This window comes from Gossypium raimondii, chromosome 6, assembly GCF_025698545.1.
Source record: "Gossypium raimondii isolate GPD5lz chromosome 6, ASM2569854v1, whole genome shotgun sequence".
Taxonomy (NCBI): domain Eukaryota; kingdom Viridiplantae; phylum Streptophyta; class Magnoliopsida; order Malvales; family Malvaceae; genus Gossypium; species Gossypium raimondii.
The window spans coordinates 911,355-937,130 of NC_068570.1; the positions used below are offsets into that span (position 1 = coordinate 911,355).

A 25,776-nucleotide genomic window follows, 5' to 3' on the forward strand; every position below is an offset into this window, starting at 1 on the left:
TGGCTGGTTCGCCATTTGTCGGCCTAGTCATACCCTAAATACATAAAAGGTTTTATGCTCGGATTGTATTTTACTCTTTTATTTAAAAATACATAAATTAGTCAATGTACATTAAATTAAAAAATAAATTGATCACTTTGTTAAAGATTTTATCCATTTTTACTATTAAAAATTAGTCTTTATATGTTAGCATGAGGTACAAATGGCACGTCATATTTAACTATTTGGTTATTTTGTCAGTTGCGCCAAGTTTTAACAGTAGAGATGAATGAAAATTTTAATAGAAAATGACCAAATTATTTTTTGATCTAACGTATAGGGACTAATTTACCCATTTTCTAAGAAAATGGACAAATTGTAATTTGACTCCCAGTATAGGGGGCTTTCATGGTAATTTTAACATTTGATAATGGTAGCTAATATTGTATTACTACCATCCTTACTAGTTGGTATATATTGTTTTAGTCCTCAATCGATATCAATTAATCTAAGCTCCGTTTTTGTCAAGATTCCGATGTGTTTCTCTCATTCTGGCATATACCAACTTGTAACTGCCCATACGATTGGTCGGGGAGAGCAATCAGTTTAATTGGTCAATTGTGTCATTTTTAAAACCAACTTTAATATGAAAAAATCAACTTGAATGACTTTAATTGAGAAAACCAACCAAACTAAAGCAATTTTGATTCAATTGGTTCTGTCAGTTTTTTCGATTTACTTGATCTTTGGTTTATGGTTATTAGTTCTGTCAGTTTTTTTCGATTTACTCGATCTTTGGTTTATGGTTATTAGGTTAAGTTTATATGGTTGTATATCTATTATATTTTATAAAATAAAAAACTATTTAAAATAATTTTAAAATAATATAAAAGAAGTCAATTTTTCCAGCTAGTTCAGTTTTGAGATTCAAAATTTGATAATGAACCGAATTAACCGAAGTCAAAACTGGTCAACTCGTCCTACCCAACTAAAACGAAATCGAAAATTTGAATGCGTAGACGTCTTAAGTTAAAACCGAAAATTGCTCTCCCCTATCAATCGGTACAAAATTTTGATATTTTAAATTTAACTTTTTTCTATCTTGAACATTTAAAAAAGATACATTAATTATGTATGTGAAAATAAAAATATTGATACCGAAATAATACATCAAAACACATCGGTGAAGGTACATACTAGACCTATTCACGAGTATGATTGTTCGTACATAATTTAAAAAGATTTGGACAAAAACATTAAAAAAATAAGTTCAGATAAACTTTAGGTTATTTTATATATTATTTAATTTATAACATAAAAGAATAAAGGCCCTACATACGTAAAACCATTAGGTGTAAAATAAAATATATATATTTTATGATTTTACCGTGAATGGAAAAATTGAAAGAAAGGGAAAGTAGCGTGGGAATTGAGAAAGAAAAAGGAAAGTTATAATTTAATCTCAATGACATATTTTTTATATTTAAAATTTTAATAAATGAAAAATATATAAATTATTAAATATTAAGTTAGAAATAATATAAATAATTTTCAACAAGATTATAAAAATAATATGAGTATGTTCAAACCCATATTTTTAACTAAACCAAGTTTAGACAAGTATGAAATGTTTTAATGTCATATTTAAACCGAATTAACTAGACCAATGAATACCTCTAATACATATCAATGTCAATGAAAGAACGGGTAAAAGTATCAAGAAGTCTCTTGTATTATGAATCAGATTGCATTTTACCTTCTATACTAAAAAAAAGAAGAAATAAATTGTATTTTACCTTCTATACTAAAAAAAAGAAGAAATAAATTGGTTATTCCTATTAAAAATTCATTCATTTCACTGTTAAAAATTGTCTTGATCGACAAAATAACCAAACAATTACACGTGATGTATCATGTGCACTTTATGCGGACATTTAGGGACCGATTTTTAGCTGTAAAATGAATAAAATTTTTAATAGAATGATCAATTTGCTATTTAGTCAAACGTACAATAACTAATTTATCTATTTTTTAAATAAAAAAATAAAATATAATTCGACTTTTAATATAAATATTTTCACGATACTTTTATCAATAAAAATGATTGATTTAACTCTATTTAATAGTAAAAACAATAACTTGTACCCGAATATGTTGATTGGTATTTTCGTTATAGAATCTCGAGTAATCATATAGTTGGTATATTGATTAATGATTAGAGACCGTATATTCCAAAAGATTACAAATTCGTGCAATGATTATGTCTTAATTTTAAAATTAAAGGGTAAAATTAAAATTATACATAAATTTTGATTCAATATACAAATTGATACATGAACTTTCATTTAATATAATTATATATGAGAAATTTTGATTGTGACTAAAATTTATACGTGAAACTTTAATTTTGATTCAATAATACTCATTTTAAAAATAAATATATTAATTTATTTTTATATTGGATAAATATAATTATTCAGTATATGCAATATATAAACATAAAATGTTACTATATCAATAATTATATTAATAATTTATGAGGATTGAATCAAATCAAAATTTCATGTATAAAATTGTTCACAATTAAAATTTGTGTATAAATTTATACGTTAAACCAAAATTCATGTATAATTTTGATATTTAGTCCTAAAATTAAAAATAAAAACTTTGTTTTTCCTTTAATTAAAACAAAATTGTGTACCTAACCAAATTTCGAAATCTAAATTACTTTAGGGTAAATTACACCTAAGGTCACTAAATTATTAGTAAATTTATGTTTTGATCATTCAAGTTCAAAAAATTATATTATGGTCACTGAACTATTTGAAAGTTTTCAGTTATAACTCACTGAACTATTTAAAATTTTTATTTAAGTCACTGAACTATTAATTTTTTTATAAAAAGTTCGACTGATGAGCTCCAAGCAATAATTTGATGCTTGGTAATGCTTGGTAAGATGAATCAGTACCCATCAATGAGTAAAAGAACATACATTAGATCTAAGTTGATTTGACGATTAGTGTCAAATATCCAAGAAGAAACCTGTTTAGATTTTGGGTCACAAATTCATGACGTTCAAAGTTGTTTCATAAAAAAAACATTGAACTGTAAAAAGAGAAAGAAAATGAGAGTTTTCAATTGATGCAGATGGTGCGAACATAGAAGACCATAAAATAACGATTTTAATAGCCTTGTGAACTTAAATTAGTACTTTTAAATAATTCAATAATTATTTTATTTTTTTTAAAGTTGAGTGACTAAAATATAAATTTATTAATAGTTTAGTTACTTGGCATAATTTAGAGGTACTCGTGCTCGTTAAAGTCAGCTCAATCAGGTAAAATTGGAGGTTGACGAAGTCAAAAGACACTTAACGAAGAAGGAAGCTTCCAGGAAATTGACGGCCCCCAGATAAGCTATTGGAATTTGTTGGGATAAAGTATCATTCACTCCTTGAAATTGATAGTTTTCTCACATTAGTCATTGAATCTTTTTAGTCCACATTAGCTAATTTCTCAATTTAAATTTTGAACTTAAATTTTGTTAAGGGTTTATGATGTGGAGCTTTGACATTGTGCCATATCATCACTTAATTTTTTTAAATATTTTTTAATTTTTATGTATTTTTAGATTTTATATAAAACTTTTAAAATTATCAAGTAATTACGTGATACAATCTCAAAATATTATATCATCATAACTTAAAAGAATCTATGTTCATGATCAAATTGGGAAATTTTAGAAAGTTTTAGAGGCACTTTGAAATTGTGCCACATTATTCCTTGAAATTTTAAAAATAAAAATAAATTTTCTTTTTAATATTTTTGGTATTAGATTTTATATAAAATTTTAATCATTTTCAAGTAATGATGTAATGCAATATCAGAATGCCACATTATCATACCGTAATTAAATTCAAGTTCAAGTACTAAACTGAGAAAATTTTCCAAGTTTCAAGACTAATGTGGAAAAAAAGTTTAGGGACCAATTTAAAATTATTATCAAATTTAGGGACTAAATGTTGCTATGTCCCTTTTTTTGGGTGAAAATTCCTCTTCTTCAACTTGATGCTCGCACGAGCAGAGCCAATAACGGACAGCCACGTCATATCTCCCGCTTAATTTTTCCTTTTATATAAAAATGATAACGATCATCCTTGTTAACTGTGGGCGAGGTAACTAGTAACCATGGTTAATGTACAGTTAAAAGCAGAGCCCCTCGTCTATAAATAACTCCCAAAGCTCCGCTGTTTCCTCATGTCGTAGATGAAGCTGAGTAAGTCTCTTCTTTCTCCTGTCGTTTCAAGGTTAGAGATTCCCTCTTCTTCTTCTTTTTGTTTATTTCATCTGATTATAAATCTTGCTTTAATTTGTTGAACACACTATTTTGATTCGTAAACATATTGTGATTCTTCTTTCTTTTTTTTTCAAGTAAATGACGGATCGATGATGAAAAACGTGAGCAAATTGTTGTTTCATTTACCTTTTTTTTTGGAGTTTTTTTTTGGGTGATGCAAATAAATTTAAGCTAATCCGTCATGATCTTAGATTAGAATTAGTTCTCTGTTCTTCTTTGAGTCTGTTATGTTTTATTTATCCTTTCATGCATTTCTTCAAGATAATGCTTAATTAAGCTCTTCAAATTCTGCTCTGTGATTCTTCTTTTCTTTGTTTTCGTTTTTGAAGTTCGTTATTGACGAATCCAGCTTTAGTTTTTTTTCCCAAGTAAATTACTGATCGGATTATAAGAAACGTGAAGAATTTGTTGTTTCGTTTAGCTTTGTTTTTGCCCTTTTTTTTTCCGGTGATGCAAATAAATTTAAACTAATCCTTCATGTTCTTAGATTAGAAATAGCTTTCTGTTCTTCTTTGAGCCTGTTATGTTTGATTTATCGTTTCATGCATTTTTCTCTTTGTGTTCGTCTTTGACGAAACCAGCTTTAGTTTTTTTTTTTTTAAGTGAATGACTGATCGGAAAATGTGAGCAAATTGTTATCTCGTTTACCTGTGTTTAAGGTTTTCTTTTTCGGTCATGCAAATTAATTTAAGCTAATCCGCCATGATCTTGGATTAGAAATAGTTTTGTAATCTGTTCTTCTTTGAGCTTGTTATGTTTGATTTATCGTTTCATGCTTTTCTTGGAAACAAGACGAGATTTGTGCTTTCCTTTTAACTTGATTTTCGATTTTTTTCGATTTTTGCCAAACGGATTGAACGCTGGAAAAAGCTAGCTTTTCTTCAAGGTAATAATATTTAATTAAGCTCTTGAAATTCAACTCTGTTTTGCTCTTTGTTTTCGTTTTCGAATTTCGTTGTTGACGAAACCAGCTTTAGTTTTTTTTTTTTTTCAATTTTTTTTTTCCTGTTTGGATCCTCTCTTTCAAAACAGTTAATTTTGGTTACGGTGACACCGCAACTCTCCTTGGTTGGCGTCTGCCCTCGCGCAAAGGACGGTTGTTATTTCGAATTGGCTTAAATACAAAATTGGTCCTCAAAGATATTATTTTTCTTACTTAAGTACCTAACATTTAAAAAAAAAACTGGTATCTAATATCTAAACTATTAATTTGAACTTATTTTACTGTGATAAATCTAAAAATGACATATGAACTTTAGTTCGTTGTGTAATACTATATATGAACTTTGATTTCGTATAATTTTATACATAAAATTTTATTTTAATTTAATTTTCACGAATTACTAATATAATTATCGATACAACATCATTTTAAGTATACATATAGCAAAACCAAAAATTATATATATTTAATATGAAAATATATTGATGTATTTATTCCTTTAAATATGTATAATTGAACCAAAATTAAAGTTTTTTTTGTATATATTTGAATTGCAACCAACTTTCATTTGTATAATTACAACAAATTAAAGTACATGTATTAAAATACACATTGAATCAAAGTCCATATACAGTTTTGAGATTTATCTCTATTTTAACTATATATATATGATACCAACTAATAAAAACGTGACATGTGAGCTGTTACATGCTCTTATTGGATGCCATACACTTTTGAGTAAAATTAAATGAAATTAACAACTTAAATACCACTTTTGATTAAAAAAATTTAGGTACGTAAATGAAAAATGATATAGTTTGAGGATCGATTTTATAAACATTTAGAAATTGATAAGCTTAAATTTTAGGAAAAATCTCAAAATTATACGTAAAGTTGGTTTCAATATGCAATTATACACATAAATTTTATTTTGATTCAATCATATACATTTAAAAAATACATCAATTTATTTTTATATTAGATAAATATAAATATATGTGTATCTAAAATATAAACATAAAATTATGCTATATAAATAATTGTGTTAATAATTTGAGGGAATTAAATCAAATCAAAGTTTCATGTATACAATTACATATTAGACTAAAATTAATGTATAATATTAGACCAGAATTAATGTATAATTTATTTTTAATATTTTATATAATTAGTAAAAATTTCTCTGTCGTCATAAAAACTTTTATTATTCTTGATGTTGTTGGCGTTGGTTGTGGGTTGGATGTCCTTAACCAAATCAGAATCCGGAAATCCTTCCTAATGCATATGGCACCAAAACCCGTTTACTATTACACTCTTTGACCTCGGAGCTTTTTAATTTTGATTTTAAAAATCAGGTTTTTTTCATTTATATTTTAAAATAAAATAAAATACATGCCTGTTTCCTCCAACGTTGACTATATTGTAACATTCCAACCACTTATAGTATACTAAACTTGTCGGTCCAAATATGCATGTGAAAAGAAATAAGATCTTACTATTTAATTAAATTTAGAAAAGATCTTACTATATAATTATAGCGATCCCAAACAATAAAAGAAATACTTTTCATTTGGATGCCTTATGAGGTACGTTTTATGATTGAACTCTTAAGTCTTAATCATAAAATTCAATACATTTAAACAAAGGCATAATTTTTTTATTCTATTGGGGTTATAAAATTTAAGTTGAGTTTCAAGCATAATAATCAATATTATTTAAAAATGATTACATAAAACAATTAAATTAAAATTTGAGATTTGAAGAATAGAATTTGATAAAAATAAGTATTAAGTGTAATTATAAAATATATTACATTTTAAAAAATAAAATGCATGTTTAAATATATACCATAAAACAAAAGAAAAATTCAAAAATTAATTTATATTCTAAGTTTATCTAACTATAAATTAAAATTAAGTATTTTTCTTGATGTGAATTAAAAATAATTATTTATTCATTATAAAAAAATTATTTATTTAGATGTGGTAAAAGACGTAAAGATGTACTTTATTGGTTTTTTTTAATTAAAGATGTACTTTATTGTTATCATAATAATAATTCTTATTTATTTATCAATAATAATAATTGTCTTCATATGGGGCGAAGAATCTTTCGTGGGCTGAGCGATTGATACACGTACATATGATTTACAGCAGGTTGTCGAAAACTTAATCCAATCAAATTCACAAAACATAAAATTTAACCTTTTTAAGTAGAGCTAGAATCTAGTGGACTATTCTAGAATTAATCAACCTCTCGTTTTCAAGACAAAGGACTTGGTCTTTTGTAAAAACTTTAATGACTCTCAATCTCACTTTCTGGGCGAAATAATGTTGTCAATTCTTTTTTCCCTTCGGAAAACAGACACAAGTAAAATCAAAGCAAGCCAACTAGGATAACCCATGGTTAGTTTCATCCAACAAGAACTTCCCACGTGCTGGCATGTTGTTGCTTAATGCTTAACTAGGGGTTTATTCAGGTTTTTGCTTATAAAAATTGAAGGATTTAACGTCGTTGGATAGTAGTACTATTAGAAGAGAGTGGGTGATTAAAGGAAACAAAGCAAGGCAGGCCGGCTCTCAACTCTCTCTTCCTGTTGCTCGTCTTAGAAGTTGGTATAAGGATTTTCCAATTTTCTTCTCCTTTGTTCATTATTGATCGGTGATCAGTGTTTCAACTGAATATATAATTTGTACGTGTAAAATCAGCTGAAATTATAAAAACCAGTTAGCTCTGTTTGGTTGGTCAGAAAAGGATGGAAAAGAAAAGAAAGGAAAAGAAAAGAAAGTGGAAGACTTTTCTTTTCAATATTTTCTGGGTGTTCTTTTTTTCAGTAGTGTACGTTAAATCAACCAAAGTCGCTGAATTATGGAACTCGAAAGCTAAAATATACTGATCTTTTTTTTTTCTCCCCTCTCCCCCTTCACTCTATTGAAAAACCAAACAAAGTAATCAATCATAGCTTGCAGCTGATCAATTTTGTTCCTTTGATTTTTCTTTTAGCTGATTGAACGCAGGCATCCAGCCGCTTAACTCCTTCATACAGTGAGGTAAGCATATGTCCTTGGTTCCCCTCCTTAAAAAAGAGTTATATATGTGCAATTGTTTGATTGTGTTTATGCTGAAAAAAACTTTCCCCTCATTATTTTTGAGAAATAATTCTATCTGAATCAGAATATATCAAACGGGGGAAGAAAGAAGCTCCCCATGATTAAGATATATTGATTAAATCTAAAAGTTTTGCCTTAAAATAATTAGTCCGATTTTATCCTTTTCTGTGTCAATATTATCTGGATAAATTTTGGTGTTCCATTGCGCCCTTGGAGTTAAAAGAAAAAATAATTTAATTGGTTGCTTGGTCTTGGTCTATTCAGAGATGTTCATTATCAATCAACAAAATGGATAGCCTTGAAGGATTCTACATGATTTTATATGTGCATATAATTTATCATCTACTAGTCCTTTTTGCGAATTTTCAGTTTAATGTATTGTTATTTGTTGATTAGTAGTACAAGCTTTGATATCCACTAGCTTCAAAGGCCTTCCTTTTTATAGTTGCACCCCATAGGCTATAAACTCCTTGGTGATGTGTTTTTTTTTTTTCGTCTGAAATCAGAATCAGATCACCATGAACGCTTCAGCAGCTTCCCTATCTGCGTGTATTGCTATCACCAGCACTAATGAAGAGCTCTTTATCGGTCTCAACAAATTGACTAGTGGCTCTCCTCTACCGTGCAATGTTATCGAAGTAAATCCTTACAGCTTCGAGCCCGAATACTTACCAGGTAAGGACCATTGTTTTTGCCATAACTTACCAATAAATTTGCTATAATCTAACAAATTGCATCATTAGGAACAAATAAGCATTTCTCTTTCTGACTCTTTGTTTCAATTAATGTCTCTTTCGGAAAATGATAAGGTTTTGTTTCTATTATGCCATCAGTGGACTATCACTTTGTCTGCCACTTGAAGATAGATGTATGTTCAATATATGTGCTATGCATTAAACATATCCTCATTCATGCCAACTATGATGCAAGAAGATCAATCTCTGATCTTACTTAATTACTGTATGCAGATGATATGTGGTTTTTGACTAGCTCAAATGATAACACTGATATGGAACATGGCCTCTGGAAGGTCAAGGAGGAGGCCCGTGAAGTCTTCTCAAACTCTGATATTATCGGTTGGAGAACCACTCTTGCGTACTACAAGGGTCAAGTCTCTCATGAACGTAATAGTAACTGGGTGATGCAAGTTTTCAGCGCAACTCAAAAGAGATTGTGCGACGAAAATGCAAACAAGGTACTTTACTAAAACAGAATGTCCTACAAGCTTACAGTTTAATACATTTGTTCTATTTCAGTTATCAACTCAACCTGCCAGTCATTAGCCGGTCTGGTTGGATAATATGCAGGAAACCATCTCTATGTGTAGAGTTTTTCTTGTTCCGAGTGACGAAATGCAGGAGAAAGTGTCTAGTGCTCGTATTGGCACTGAAAATCATTTACCACAACCTCCTATTCTGGAGGCTAACTGCGGTACGGGAATAGGTTCCTCGAGCAACCATCAGGTATCTCATCGTCTGCACACTTACTTTTCTTTGGTCAGTTTACATAAGTCTTTCAAGTTGAAGGCTTATTCCACCAAACTATCAATTTGGACATTTTGCTTTAACGTCGAATATATCAAAATCACCAAAAACATCATGAAGGTGCCCCTAAGACATGAATTATTTATAGCTTCTTAAGTTGTGAATTGTTCATAGTCTGGCTGAAGTTCAACCGTGGTTGATTACAATGTAAATTTTTGTCTTAAGGTTAAAAAAACTGGACCGAATTACTTTCAGAAACTAAAAATCGAATAGTTTGAGTCTTAGGATGTCATCTAAGATCGATTAGATACCACTAGACAACTAAATGCATCTCATCAACATCTTTGAATAATTAAGTTCTGTTGCTGTTCTGTTTGTCTATTTGAGGTGTAGCCATTACTTGTAGGTGAACAAGCATGATGAGAAAGAAGGATTGGCTATTGCAGGGACAATTCCCGTTCCAGAGCATCAAGATGAAAATGATGTTGGAATGGATTGTTTCACAGATGCTTATATTGATTCTTTTTCACGTGGTGACTTTCTGGAAATGAACGATCTCGTCAACCATGTATCTTCTTCGAGTTCCGGTAATTCAAGCGCTCCAAGCATGTCGTCAGATGAATGTTTCGACTCAATGGCTTTCTTACAAGATCTAGATCAAGACCTAGTTTTGGAACAGAATGACATGGGTAAAAAGCTTAATGTCTCTGCATCCAACAGGTTGGACGAGGTGGTTTTGGTTCCGGCTGCTTTAGGTATGTCAACTTTTCTGACTTATTTCATTACTTGACAACCATATTCGTAGTTTAGTTCCGTAGACAATATTTACTACTCCTAGCATGTCATTTTATGTCCTATTATATGCCGTTACTGGTGAGATATGGTATCATGATATAGCCATGCATGAAAACTACAAGGGGAGGGCGAAGGTTTTGATGGTATAAAAGGAATTATTTCTTTAGGTCCTTCAAATTTTATTTTGTATGATCGTATAGAGACCTTTAAATTGTCAAGTTAAGACTAATAAATAGACCCTTAAATTTTATTTTCGGTCAGTTAATCTTCTATTGATTTGGGTGGTATTTATTTAAAGATCCCATAGGGCGAAGCCAGAAAATTGCTTTAGAGGGCCAAAAATAAATAATAAACTTTTGGAGGTCAAAGTATAATTTTTTCATTATACAAACTTATAATTTGACAAAATTTAAAGGGCTTCTATAACAAATTTATCTTGGGGAGGCAAGGCAACTCCTTGCACTATCCTCGCCTCTGATACTGTAGAATCCTTTTAAATCAACGGTTAAAATAAAAATATAGAAAAAAAAAATCAATCCAGTGTTGATCATGCCACGTACAATTTGCATTGAGATTGAGAAATGTGAGTTTATCTTCTAACAAATTCAACAGGTTTCAACGTTGATTTCCAAAGAAAAACAACTTTTGCTAACAATTTTCAATTTTTTTGACGGGACTTGATTAAACGGCTATAGTTTTTTTAGTTTTGTCTTATAACCACAGTCGTTGATTTAAAAAGGATTTCACAAGATCTCACTATAATAAGATCTCATCTTAGATGTTACCATCAATTTGAGTTATAAAAAATTACAGATTGTTGTCATTACAAGTCGAGATCATTTCGGGTTTTTAGTCACTTCAAGCTTTGAATCATTTCGAGTTATTTGTTCAAGTAATTTCGAGTTGCTTTTTCAGAACATTTGAAGTTGGGTCAGTTAACTTGTGTATGCGTTATTGGTTTCTTGCAGGATCTGTTGTTAGTATTGAAGGCAACGATTCGTCTAGTAATGAATTGTTAAAAACCACTAGCTCTGTACCTAATTCAGCTAATAACAATGAGATCTCAAAGCATGCTATGGGGAACCAAAGGGATGAAGGTCCATCATCATCATCATCTGTTAAACCGAAATCTAGTAGAATGAAAGAGCTTCGAAAGAAGTACTTATGCTTTATGCCATTTTAGATCTCAGAGGTATGTGATTTTTTTGTAAGATATTTAAATTATGAGTATCACAAGTGTAGATTAAATTATAACTCTCACCTAGCTCTTAACAAGCTAAGCGAATTATTACACTATTATCATATTCAGTGTGTAGATTTTTACTGTTATGTATTACAGCCTTATTCAAAATCAGGGCCTAAACAAAAATGAATGAAACTTAGCATTGGTCCCCATCTTCAATTTTCTTATTACATTTTCTAGAAACCACTAGATTTTATATATTTACAATTAACTCTCATAAACCTAGTTGGAGTGAATTACTGTTAACTCATACATCACAAATCGGACTGCCCCTGTAATTTGAACCCCTAAAGTGAATTTCAGAATAAACACTTACGGTGAGTTTGGATGGGCGGTGCGTTTACTTGCGGTTAGTGTAAAAACAGCGGTGGCGGTGAGACTAGACACTGTAGCGTGAGACAAAAAGTAAACTAAACGCACCGCACCCAATCGCCCATCCAAACCCACCCTTAGTACCATTCAGCCAGTTGATCTAATAAAAAAATAACTCGAATTCATTTAATTTAAACTCAAAACAATTTGAACACAAAATGACTTGAATTTTAAGTGATCAAAATTCAAAATAATTTCAATTCATAATGGTTTAACTTGAAAAACCTAAACTTCAAATTTGAATATATTGAACTTAAAATAACTTAAATTTAAAATCGATTTGAGTTAAAATTTAATTTTACCTAATAATCATATAATCCACCTCATAATCAACATTCGTTGATGTTGAAATTCACACACGATAACCGCACATGATTGGACTCAAAAATCTACCTATAAAATTGTGCATGGCAAGTTTTGAACTTAGGTACTAAAGACTTTTGGCTTTTGTCTTTGACAATTGAGCCAATACCTCATTGACTATTGTAATGATCTAAACGATACAGGTTCAAACACACTTAAATGCGTAATATCTTTCATTTTATGGATTAAAAGTTATACCTTATAGTAATATAAAATATTAGTTTGAAAATATTTATCTTTTTATATTTTAATATGTCTATAATAATACATACTCACGAAGAAGATGGTAATATTTAAACTCAACAAAAATCACATTTAATTTTATATTAATCTTTTTATAAATTTGTTACATAATTTTTTTCTTCCAATTTATAAATGTGTCATAACCTTATAATTTAAAAAGGCATAATGATAAATATAACCCTCAATATTTACATCTTTTGTCAATTTAGCTTTTATTCTTCTTCTTTTTTTTTAGCTAAATTTGACCATCAAACTTTCCAAAAAAGTCTAATCGTTGTTTTTAACAAAATACTAATTAAAACATTAAATTTTCAAACATGACAATCTATGTGTACTTCATGCTGTTTTATTTAAACTTTTTAATTTTTATTTTATTTTTAAATATTTCTATAATTTTAAAATATTTATTGACGTGACATATAACATCATTAAAAGAATAGCTCAGTTAATATTTTGTTTAAAAAATTAAGATCAAATTTAATTAAAACAAAATAAATATCAAATTAATAAATATATATATATTGGAATAATTTAAAAAAAAAAAAAAACCCTCAATACCCAACAACCGCTTTAATTAAAAAGAAAATCTTTGCAACCTACTAAAGCTAGCTATTGTGTTTTCAAAGCTTACCCTAAATAAACAACAGCCTACCGACAAGAAAATACTAGTGAAGCTCATTTTACCTACAACGACCACATGTCTGCCCAAATTTTATTTATTCCTTCTCTATTTTTCCTTTAAAACTAAATGCTCCCTCAATCCACTTCCATGTTAGGTCCATCTGCCAAATTTCTTCTCAATTTTGTACCTCTAAATCTCAACAAATATCAAACACATATTCCCATTTATCTCTCTCAATTTTGACTTAATTTGCGACTTTAGTTCCACCAATTTCAAACCTTAAACTATTCAAATTTAAAATAATGAAAAAATACAAATAAATGAATTTAGAAATTATTTTGTTATTGGGGTTTGAATTTTTTTTATCAAATTCGGGCCTGGAACTTCGTAATTGTTTTCACATTGAGGCTTGAATTATTTTCTAAATTAATCTTTCATATTTCCTTCAAAATCCTGAATTTCATGAACAACTTGAAATGATTCGACTAAATGAACTTAGTAACTATTCTTACATTAGAGTCTGAACTTGGCAATTGTTTCTACATCGAGGCTTGAATTTTTTTTTCAAATTAGTCTTTGATATTTCCTTCAGAATCCTAAAGTTTAGGGCCTAATGTAGAAACAATTGTCAAGTTCAGGTACTAACTTAGACAAAAAAAAGTGTAAGCCTTAATGTAGGAACGGACGCCTAGTTCAAACCCAAACGTGAGAATAATTGACAAGTTTAAGACCTGACTTAGATAACAATAAAAAAAGAATAATAATTTAACCCAATAAATAACTCAAATGACCTAAACATGTAATAACTCAACCCCAAGTTGATCTGAATTAAAATGATTCAAAAAATTTATAACCCAAATTGACGTGATCCAAATTAACTTAACCGGAAACCATCCCAACCTATATAAAAATTAACTCTAATTCAAGGTCGATCATGACACTGACTCAATAATAAATTTGTATAGATTTCAAGTTGATGCTCATAAAATTTAAGATTCGATCTCTATATTTTAGACCTCTTTTCTTTTTATTATTGTAATGTAATGGCTTAATTGCATAAAAAAAAATCCGAGTAAAGCATAAAACAAAGAGATGATCCACAAACATTGAATGAAAATAATCTGGGTTAGTGGGCAGAGTGGTGTTGTAGTAGTTACACAGTGTGGAGCCCCAATGTCCTGTCTGCTTTTCCTATCACGCCTTGTCATTTGCTCTTTTGCTTCCATTTCACATTTTGCTTTGCTCTCCACATTCGTTCATATTATACATGAGATAATCTCACTTTTGATACCTATACTTTTATAAAATGTTCAATGTGGTACATAGACTATCAACATGTGCTTTGGAGTTAATTCCAACAGACATCCCCAAACTATGACCGTCATTTTAAATTGGTTCTTAAACTTTAAAATGTTCTATTTGAATCCCCAAATTATGAATGTTATATCAATCAGGTTATTTCTTCGTTAAAACAGTTGATTTAACTGTTAAATGACATGTCAAATATTATATAGCTCAATTTAAAATGAAAAATTAAAAATAGAATGTTGTCGATAACTTTTAAAAGTAAAAAGAAAAATAAAGTAAAATTGGAAAAAAAAGAGTGAATGATAAAGCTTTAGTAAAAATTTGAAAACCTCAACACGATATTTTTAAAACATTCATTTTTGCAATACTCTTTTTTTTTACAATTTTCATTTTAAATTATGATAAATAAGATTTGACATGTCATTTAACGATTAAATTAGCGCTTTAGTAATGGAAGGACCTAATTGATATAACCTCAATAGTTTGGGGATGTAATTAGATTGATTTGAACTTTAGGGATTAATTTAGAATAAGGCTAATAGTTTGGGTGTTTGATTAAATTAACTCTTTGTTTTATTATGGTACTTGTATTTTTGTAAATTGTCCAATGTGATATATGTACTTTGAAAACGTCCAATATGATACATGAACTATTAATATGTGTTTTATAATATGGAAGAAAGAAAAGAGAAGATGACAAAAATAGAAAGGAGAGCGGACAAAGATCATCAACAACCGGCACGAGGTCGGTCACACCATTGGTTGAAGGAGACTTAGGGTTTGAAAAGAGAAGAGAAAAAAAAAGTTTTTTTTTGATAAATTTGATAACTATTAGAGTCCTAATGATCATTGTCAGTCGTTTCTTGCATTTTTTTTTTGTTACTTATGCTTCATGAAAATTAATATTTTCAAAATTAGATTGATGGTTGAACTGGTTAAGCCACTAGTTCGTCAGTCTAATTGGTTCATATGTTTCGATTAAATAAATTATTAAAAACTATAAAATAAAAATATTAGACATCTGATTCAATCGCCTGGTTCAATCGGTTTTTGTCCAGTTCATACCAATTTTCAAATTAATCAATTCCGTGCCCTTCTTCAAATCGATATTCCGGTCCAATTCAATTCAAATAATCTTGATGAAAACTCATATATTTTCTACCTGCTTTTCAGAAATGAACATTTTTTTTACACATACAAAAACAACAACAACAATGACAACGATAACATACCATTGATATTCACAACGTATCAACCTCTAACGATGAAAGTATACCGTCGCAAAAAATGAACACAAAAAAAAAAAAAAATTCCTTTGTCCGCACATAACGATGCCATTGTACTACTAAATTTGTGTTTAGTCTAAAAGATTATGCCACTGCTAATCTCTCCCGCCAAAATAAAAAAGCCTTTCGCTTTTGTTTGATTAAACTCCATTATTATTAGGTCACTATTAATTTAATTTAATTTAGGGTAAACTATAAAAATAATCATTTATATTTGAAATGTTACGTTTTAGTCACTTACATTATCGTTTTGCTACGAAGTGGTCATTCTACCGTTGAACTCCGTTACCTCCCTAACGGCAGTCCTATGTGGCAGTTCAAATGGATTTTAAATGTTAACTTGAATATCCAGTTGTTAGGATGAAAATAGGTTTTTAATTAAATAAATTTAATTTGGACTGCCACGTAGGACTGCCGTTAGGAAGGTGGAGCTTAACGGTAGAGTGACCACTTTGTAACAAAACAATAGCGTAAGTGATTAAAATATAACATTTCAAACATACGTGACTAAAATGTAATATCAGACAAACAAAAGTGACTATTTTTGTAGTTTACCCTTTAATTAATTAATTAATTTTTTTTATTCTTCACTTATTTGAACGATTCGGTGCTCCCATGCTTATAATAATCACTGTCGGATCAAATCCATACAATCAACTTCTTATCCAATTAATCAACGGCTCTCATAAATGCTCGAGGGCATATAATAATAATGGGTTAATTTCGCAAGACGTCCCCTTGGACCAGATATTAAAAATGTAAAATCAAATTTACTCTCTATCAATTTCAAAAGTAAGCAATTAAAGACAATTAATCGCAAGATTAATGTTTTTTCGTCAATTGTACATGTTTTTTTATTGGTAAAATAATAAATTTGGCCCTTAAAGTTGATACATTCTGTCAATTTGGTCTTGATTTAATAAATTTAACCTGCAACATTTACGCATTCTGTCAACATTGACACAAAACATATAAACATCAATGGCTAAATTTGTTATTATACCATTAAAAAATATTTACAGTTGAGGAAAAACATTAATGTCATGATTAATTGTCTTTATTTGCTCACTTTCGAGATTGATATGGATTAAATAGCTCTCATTTTTTTTGAGAGAGACTAATTTGCTTAATATCGAAATCGAAAGGGACTAAAGAGGTTTTTTACCAACAAAGTTCATACATGGCATTTGCACATGATGGGACTCAAACATGGGTGTTTAAACCTTAACTATCAATGCTAAGGCCTTACCAACAATATTATAATTGAATCTTCAAAGTATCAATATAATATCAATTATGTTTTTTTCGTCAATTTAGTCACTAGCTCGGGTGTTAAATGTTAGTTCAAATATAAACACACGTAATTAGATTGTAAATGGATTTTTAAAATTACCTAAAATATTAACAACCCAGTCTATTTTTAAAATGTCATATATAAATTTGTCCATATACTAAGTAAACACGAGTTGCAATTTTTAAATATGTCATCTCCGGTGTTCAAACACAAAATTTTTTCGGAATTAATATATACGGAGATATCTAAACTTAATAATTTGTACTTACTCGGTACCTAAACTTTCATTTTGACCCGATTGATACCTAAACTTGAAAATCATAATCCAATTTAATACTTTTCTTAAATATATGACTAACACCATTAAACAAAGTTCAATATTATAATGATAAAAAAATCATAGGCGAAAATGGATTGACGGTAGCTAGAGTCCCACGTCTCATCTTGAATGGACGGATGTGATCCACCCATTGTGGCGGGAAAATAAAGTGAAAGAAGAAAGGGTTATTTAAACTAGCATTTTTTAATAAAAATAACATACATATAATACAAATATCTTAATATATTGAAACTTTGGATTAATTGCAATGAATGTCCTCCAATTATGACTCATATTTTAAATTGATTACAAATTTCAAAACATTTTAATTGGATATTATATTATTCATTTAGGCGTTAAATATTAACTCAAATCTAATGTCGAGCATACTTAAAACACACAACCAATGATGCCCTGGTGGTATTGGTAATGTCGAGACCATGAGACTTTAATGGCCTATATTCGACTCCCACCTTGTGAAAATCATACATGGGTTCTATTTAGAATTATCCGGACTTAAACCATATCATGTATGGATCCTAAATTTGGGTTATTTAGTTCACGTGCTTCTATCTATAGTAATTTAGTCCATTTACTTTCCAGATTTTAAAATTTAGATCAAATTGTTAATACTGTTAAAATTATTTTGTCAAATTCAAGTTCATTACAACATTATTATTTTTTAGTTACATGGCTACCAAAGTGATTTTTTTAAATTTCAAAACGTCACACCAATAAATTTAATGAAAAATTTTAAAGGTGTCAACAATGGGACTTGAATATTGAAATCTAAAAAGTAAAGGGACTAAATTTGAAATTTGAGAAGAGTACAAGGATTGATGAAATATTTTAACCACTAAAAAAGACTTGATTGATACGATATTAATACTTTAAAAACTTAATTAAAATATTTTTTAAGTTTTGAGATCAATTTAGAATTTGAATGATGCTTTGGGGCTATATAATGAATTTGACCCTAAAAATGATTAATCACATCATTATTATTCCCCCAACAAAGACAAACGCTGACGGCAGGTAGCGCCTTCCACGGGAAGTGGGACCGGCCTCCATTGTGAACTCCCGTTTTCCGTTACGTTTCTCTCTTGTCGTTTCCTGTATAGTCAAATTACCGAACGAACCGACATGAATAAAATTGGTCGAATTTTGCTTTTAAGTCTCTTTTTTTTGTACATTTAAAGTTTAGTCCTTTTATTTTAGGCATAATAATAAATTTAGCCTTTAATGTTTACATATTTTGTCAATTTGACTCCCATTCTTTTTTTAAAGCTAAATTTGGCCTTCAACCTTCCAAAAAGAGTCAATTTACTTTTTTTAATGAAAATGTTGACTAAAAACATTACTTTTTTTTAACAATATTGGCATGACAACCTGCACGACACTTCATGTTAATATGACACTATTTGTCCTATATGCTACGTCAATAGGACAAAGCCAAAAGCTTACCTTTGGGAGGCCAAAATTAAATTATAAAATTTCAAAGGGTTCAAAATGCAATTTTATCTCTATATATACATTTATTTTAGAATTTTAAAGGGATAAAATTAGTTTTTTTTCATCTTTGGAGGCAAAAGTATATTTTTACCATTAAAATAGTTTATAACTTCAAAAACTTAAAGGGATTAAAATAATATTTTACCATTTTGGGGTAGGGGCAGGCCCTTACCTGCCTGGCAACAAATAATTTAAAAGTTATAAAATTAAAAAATATATAAAAAGTTCATGAAATTAAAAAAACAGAGTATAAAGTACACGTGAACTGCCATACGAGCTTTCATTTTAAAAGTTTAACATTTTAGTCAGTATTCTCTTTAAAAAACAACAACTCGATTCTTTTTAAAATGTTTATGGTCAACTTTGACTCTTTTTAAAAGGTTGATGATCGATTTTAGCTCAAAAAAAGAATAATGGCAAAATTGACAAAAATGTAAACGTTAGGAGCTTAATTTGTCATCATGCCTTTATTTTATTTCCAGAGATTTAGTTATTCTACTTTCCACATTTCAAAATTCAAATTCAATTGAACCCCATGTGATGGCCTAATGGTCAGGGTGTTCACCGTTCCAGGTGTGGTCTGGATTCGAGTCACGCTAATCGCATTTGTTGATCCGGGCTTTACCTTATTCTTGTAATTCACCAAAGAAAAAAAATCAAATTCAATTGTTTACGTCATCAAAATTATTTCATTAAATTCACAAGTGTAATATTTTAAAATAATAATAACTCATTTAAAAACATGAATAATTTGATAACGAAAATAATAATTTGATTTGTATTTTAACTCTAAAAATAAAAAGGATTAAATTGATTAAAATAAAAACAGTGATGCTAAATTTCAAATATACCAATAATGCAGGGGTTTGAAGCATATTTTAATCAATAAAATTATAATTAAAATATTTTAAATCAAGCAATAATACAATCTGTCATTGTTTTACTTTAATAATGTTTCATGCTATTGCTAGCTTCTTTAATTTCTACAAAATTATTCACATTTTTCATTAAATGTGCTTTAATGCATTAATTAACATTTTGTTTGAACACTAAGAAAACGAAAGAATGATAAAAAAGGGCTTTCACTTGAATAATATAAAATGAAACCGTTGTGTTGGGCCGATGGTTAGGGTGTTTATTGTCCAAGGCTCGAGTTGTGCTAGTCACGTTGTTGTTAAGGTTTCACCCTCCTCTAATTCACCAAAAAAAAAACTGTTAAAACTGTTCAAATTTTAAAATTCAGGTCTAATTGTTAAAACTGTTAAAATTATTTTATTAAATTCAAGTTCATCACAATGTCATTTTTTAATTTTATTGCTACCAATTGAGTATCTTTTTTTATTCCAAAATGTGACACCTAACAAATTTAATAAAAAAATTAACAGTGTTAATAATTGGACTTGAATTTTGAAATCTGAAAAATAGAGGATTAGATTCTTAAAAACAAAAGTATATGGACTAAGTTCTAAATTTGCAAATAGCATAAGGACCTAAGGCATATTTTAACCAATTATAAAGTAGTGTAATGATAAAATTACCTTTTGATCCTTCAAGAGTTTATAAATCAATTATGACTCTCCTAATTTTTTCTACCTTCGTCTCCGACCGAAACGTTAGCAGTTAAATCTATTTGGTTAAATTTTGCTATTATTTATGTACTCTGTATAAAGTTATAGATTTAGCCTATGTTCTCTAATTGGATCATTTTAAATTTCGAAATTTCAATTTTGACGCAAATAACAGCCTTTTAAATCCATTATTTGACTCTTTTTTTTATGAGCAATATATGAAAATAACAAACTAACATAACATTAACATGTGATAAAATGTTTGTGGCATCGGATTTTAGAAATATTAGAATTTAATAATTTAACAATTATTATTTGTTTGAGACTGAAATTTTAAAATTCGAAAAGTACAAAAATTAAAAATAACCAAATTAAAGTGTAAGGACTAAATTCGAAACTTATGTATAGTATAGGGACTGATAACCAATTTAACTAAAGAAAGCAAATGTTTGAAATGTGAAAATAGGGGCAATAACGTCGTTTCAAGAATCCCACAAACTCCGATCTTTTACAGCAAGTCAAACAGTGAACCCCCTTAAAGGACAAAACCGCTATCTAATCAAAAAGAAAACCGCTTGTGGTATTGGAAACCTGCTGCAAACAAACCGGCATCCTTTATCTCGGGCTAATTTTGTATTTCATCCTTCTAGTTTACAAAATTAAGAAATGAAATCCTTTATTTTAATTTATTAAAATTTGATCCTCATATCTTATGCATAAATTTAGTAGAAATAAGCAATTTATATGCAATTAAATAAGGAATTTTATTATTAAAATAATGAATGAAAATTCAAATATCTAAATCCACCTTATAATTTTTATTTTATATAAATAAAAGAATTTTTGCATATTTGGGGATCCAAGAAATAATTAGAAAATTTGGCATCGGTTTTGCAAATTCAATATCTGATGGATAATATTATTTAATTCGAATTCATATTTGGATAAAAATACTCGAATAGTTAATGAAATCAAATTTCAAAGCTGATTTGCATATTCGAATAATTCAGAAAATACAGATATACGACCAATTGTGGATCAAATTCTAACAAATTAAAATGAATAGATTAATTTCTTAATTTTTATAAATTAGAGGGATGAGTTTCATTTATCTCCCATTCGTTTCCTTGATTAAGCAAACGAAAATACTAAACGAGTACGTGTCGTTCTTTTATTGGTCAATTTCATGTCGTCGGGATCAATAGCCAAAAAAATGAAACCAACCAATAATCAAATACCAATGTTCACATCCTCTCTCACATATTTGGTTTTTTTTTCTCTCACTAAGGAAAAAAACACTTTTTTTTCTCCCTCAAAAAGACAGTTTTTTTTCTTTCTTACACACACAACAAAATTCCAATATATTCCCTTAATTTCTCTCAGTTTTTGCTTACGAAAATACTTTATACGTATCCACCAATGTAATTTCGACCCATAAAACACGCTTGATTTGACTCACTGAGTTGGAGAAAATTATGATGGAAGCAATGGAGAGTTCCGTCGTCAATGGCGGTGGTTTCACTCAGTTACAACAGAGCTATGGAGATAGTAGTGAAGAAGAGCTATCGGTGTTGCCACGTCACACTAAAGTGGTTGTCACTGGGAATAACCGTACCAAATCGGTTCTTGTTGGTCTTCAAGGTGTGGTTAAGAAAGCTGTTGGACTTGGTGGATGGCATTGGCTGGTAAATTCTTTTTTGAAATTTTTATGGAAATGGGGGGATTTTGGGTGTTTTTTCTTTTGGTTTATAATGTGAATTCAAATTTGAATTTGAATTTTGCATGTCCTGTTGTATAAGATTTGTTTTGAATAAAATTGCAAATTTAGCTTTTTTATTATCTAAATTTGCTTAAATTTTGAGGTTTTGGATTTGGGGTTTTGATTGCATGTAAGTGTGTATCAATGGATCTGGTGTTTTTGAAGTGTTTATAGCTAATGTATGATGTTATCATTGCATTTGTACAATGAATCTTAAATTTTTTGGGGGGGTTTTCTTTATTTTTTAATCTTCTTCAAAGCATTTCTATTTCATCTTTTTTTTGAGAAAAAAAATTTAAATTTTTAGGAATTTATTTTCATGTTGACATTACTTTTTTTTTTCAATTGCATGTTTAGGGTATTATTGAGATCTTGTTGGAATTGATTTGGTAAATGCTTAAGAACCCCATATTTTATGTTCTTAATTCTGATCTTGGTTCTGCTTGGATATCAATCTCCCAAGAGCTGTATATGTGTGTGTGTGTGGTGTGTATTTGCTTATCTTCAACCATTCAAACTTGCAATCCATATTACTGAGTGTAAGTGCTGAATGTATCTGGTCCATTCGAAAACTTAAAGAAAATGAAGAGTCCGAGCAACCTAGCTTGCAATCATTTCTAAACTTGACCTTCGTTAGCTTAGTTTTCAAGAAAATCTGCCCCAAATTTTCTATCATAATCATACAATTTTCTATCTTATTTTGGTTTGGTAGTTTCCCAATGTTGGTGTTTAATTGATTTGTTAATTGGACCATATTAGTATATTAATCATTTTACTTTATAGCTTATAGTGATTAGTGATATTTGTTTATCTAATTAATAAAATCCCAGGTTCTTACAAATGGCATTGAAGTAAAGCTACAACGAAACGCCCTCAGCGTAATCGAAGCTCCCACCGGTAACGAAGAAGATGACGACCTTGAGTTCGGGAACATGCAGTGGAACGGATCAGACTTGGGTGAGCCCTTTTTTTGCCTCTCTTTATGCCCTTTTGTCGTTTGAGTCTAAATTTGCTTGTTTCTATGTTCTTTTTCGAGCATTATGCTACGCCTAATGATGCTTAAGGTTGTGATATAAGATTACCAGTATTTTAGCACTTAAAAATGCTTTTGATATTGTGATTTTTGGATGATAATATTCTCTAGTGAAAAGTAGTTGAGGTTGGTGCATAGGATCCATTGTGTCTTTCACCTTTAACTTTCACTATTTTTTCAAAAAGCTCCATTGTCTCATTTCTTTATCTTTTTTTATTGGTCCCGCCATTCTTACCTATTTTTTTGCTCTCTCTCTCGATTTCCAGCATCGGATGACACTCAAAAGTCCCATAGGTTGAGACATAAGTCGCATAAATCGACGGGGTCTTCTCACAAAACTACGAGCAGGTCTCTTTCCTGTGACTCACAGTCTAAGAGTTCTGTTTCGACACCCCAGGGGTCCACGGTATATATAATTTATAAAACTCGGTTTTTTGCTTTTTATCGGTTTTGCCAAAATATGTTAGTTATATATATATTTGCCTATAGAAAGTTGACCTCAGCAAACTAGAGATGGCTGCTTTATGGAGATATTGGCGACACTTCAATCTTGTAAGTCCGTCTGTCCTTGGTTTTACTGGTACCGCCTTTTAGCTCGTGTATAATGAATCCTTTCTCTTTGCTATTTTCTAGGTGGATGCCATTCCCAATCCGTCGAAAGAACAACTAGTCGATATTGTTCAAAGGCATTTCATGTCACAGGTAACTGAATTGTATTTTGGGATTTAACGGTTTTCGGGACAATGTTGGATTACCTAACAAAGAATTACTTTTTCTCGGTATAGCAAATGGATGAGCTGCAGGTGATTGTGGGATTTGTTCAGGCTGCAAAGAGATTGAAGACCGTTTGCAAATGAACCTCAGACGATCCAATGCTAACAGATACTCAGTATCGTAATATCCTCTTCCCCCCCTCGGTACATTCGTTAATGATATCTGTAACATATGTATTCGCAGATTGTTTATCCTTCTCGTTCTTAATTAAGTAGGTTTAGTATTCGAGTTCGAGTTAATAGAGAGGTTCAGTTCCATTTTGGTAGAATAGTTTAATGTAGATATAATCCAAAACCTGTTTTACAGAGACCCTCTAAAGAAGTCCCCTTTGTGGCTTCTTTTCTAAAAGCTTTTGCTTGAATGTATCTCTGACTTGGGGAAGTGGATTTCTTGAATTGTATATATTCTTATTTATTATTCCTTTGTCTACTTCTTATATATCATATATATACATATATTATATACACTTGGCCAGAGGGTCGGGTTGGTTTTGGATAGGGTTAATTTGAATCGGATTAATTTGGGTCAATTACACTTAGGGGTCATCAAACTATTAATAACTTTACATTTTGGTCACTCAACTTTAAAAAGTTAATAAAATGATTAGTGAATTATTCGAAAGTTTTCGTTTAAATCACTTAACTATTCGAGAAGTGTTTAAAGTTAATTGATCAAAACGTAAAATTTTCAAGTAGTTAAGATATCAATATCAACTTGGGGCCCTGCCTTTCTCTTTTCTTAATTTTTCTCCCTTTTGATAAAACTTTAGAGGGTTATGAGTAAAAGTAATCAAAACTCGATATAAACAAAGCATCTAACAAGCTTGATACAAAACAAAGACCCTAATAGTTCGAGCAACACAAGAAGATCCAACAATAGATAAGAGTTGAATTACATTTTGTCCTTTTTATTATATAAAATAAGTAAATTAGTCCTTTAAATTAGATTTAGAAGCAAGTATGCCATTTTGTTAAAAGTTCCATCTATTTTTATTGTTTAAAATCGGTTTATATATGTCAACATGAGATGCACGTGTAATTATCGGTTATTTTTCCACACCAATTTTAAAAGTAAAATAGATGAAAATTTTAACAAGAAAAGCTTTATTTCCTCTTTGATTTAATGTATAAGGACGAATTTGTTCATTTTTTTAAGTAAAGAGGGTAAAAAACAATTTGATTCTGAACATAAGACTTCCATAATACTTTTACCGAGTAAAAGAGAATTCAAACCAATATATTGATAGCCATACCATCAAAGTGAATAAAATTACCTTAATACGAATTTTTTTCAAGCCCTCGCTCTCGTAGCAATGGAGACGTCATTATTAGCCTAAAATAATAATATATATAAATATTTAATTAAATAAAAAAACTTTAAATTTTTTTTAAAAATATATAAATATCAAAATCT

At 29.4% G+C, this 25,776-nt stretch overlaps 2 protein-coding genes across 5 annotated transcripts; both read left to right on the top strand.

Moving 5' to 3' along the window:
- Positions 1-4,224: 4,224 nt before the first annotated feature.
- On the top strand, positions 4,225-12,062 carry LOC105773970 (NAC domain-containing protein 82). Of its 4 annotated transcripts, XM_052632782.1 has the most exons (8): positions 4,251-4,284; positions 5,187-5,221; positions 8,282-8,328; positions 8,895-9,063; positions 9,357-9,583; positions 9,696-9,851; positions 10,279-10,627; positions 11,636-12,062. In XM_052632782.1, exons 4-8 carry the CDS (start codon positions 8,907-8,909, stop codon positions 11,848-11,850), a joined length of 1,104 nt encoding a protein of 367 aa, XP_052488742.1. In that variant the 5' UTR covers positions 4,251-4,284; positions 5,187-5,221; positions 8,282-8,328; positions 8,895-8,906; the 3' UTR covers positions 11,851-12,062. The 4 variants fall into 4 exon arrangements, with proteins under 4 accessions (XP_052488740.1, XP_052488742.1, XP_052488741.1 ...); XM_052632780.1 differs by lacking the exon at positions 5,187-5,221 and having other exon boundaries at positions 4,225-4,285; XM_052632781.1 differs by lacking the exon at positions 4,251-4,284 and having other exon boundaries at positions 4,298-5,221.
- A 10,003-nt stretch (positions 12,063-22,065) lies between these two features.
- LOC105772975 (uncharacterized) lies at positions 22,066-24,780 on the top strand. The gene is made up of 6 exons (XM_012594513.1): positions 22,066-22,482; positions 23,387-23,513; positions 23,856-23,995; positions 24,079-24,141; positions 24,223-24,291; positions 24,375-24,780. The coding sequence occupies exons 1-6, from the start codon at positions 22,273-22,275 to the stop codon at positions 24,444-24,446; spliced, it is 681 nt and encodes a 226-aa protein (XP_012449967.1). The 5' UTR covers positions 22,066-22,272; the 3' UTR covers positions 24,447-24,780.
- Positions 24,781-25,776: the final 996 nt, after the last annotated feature.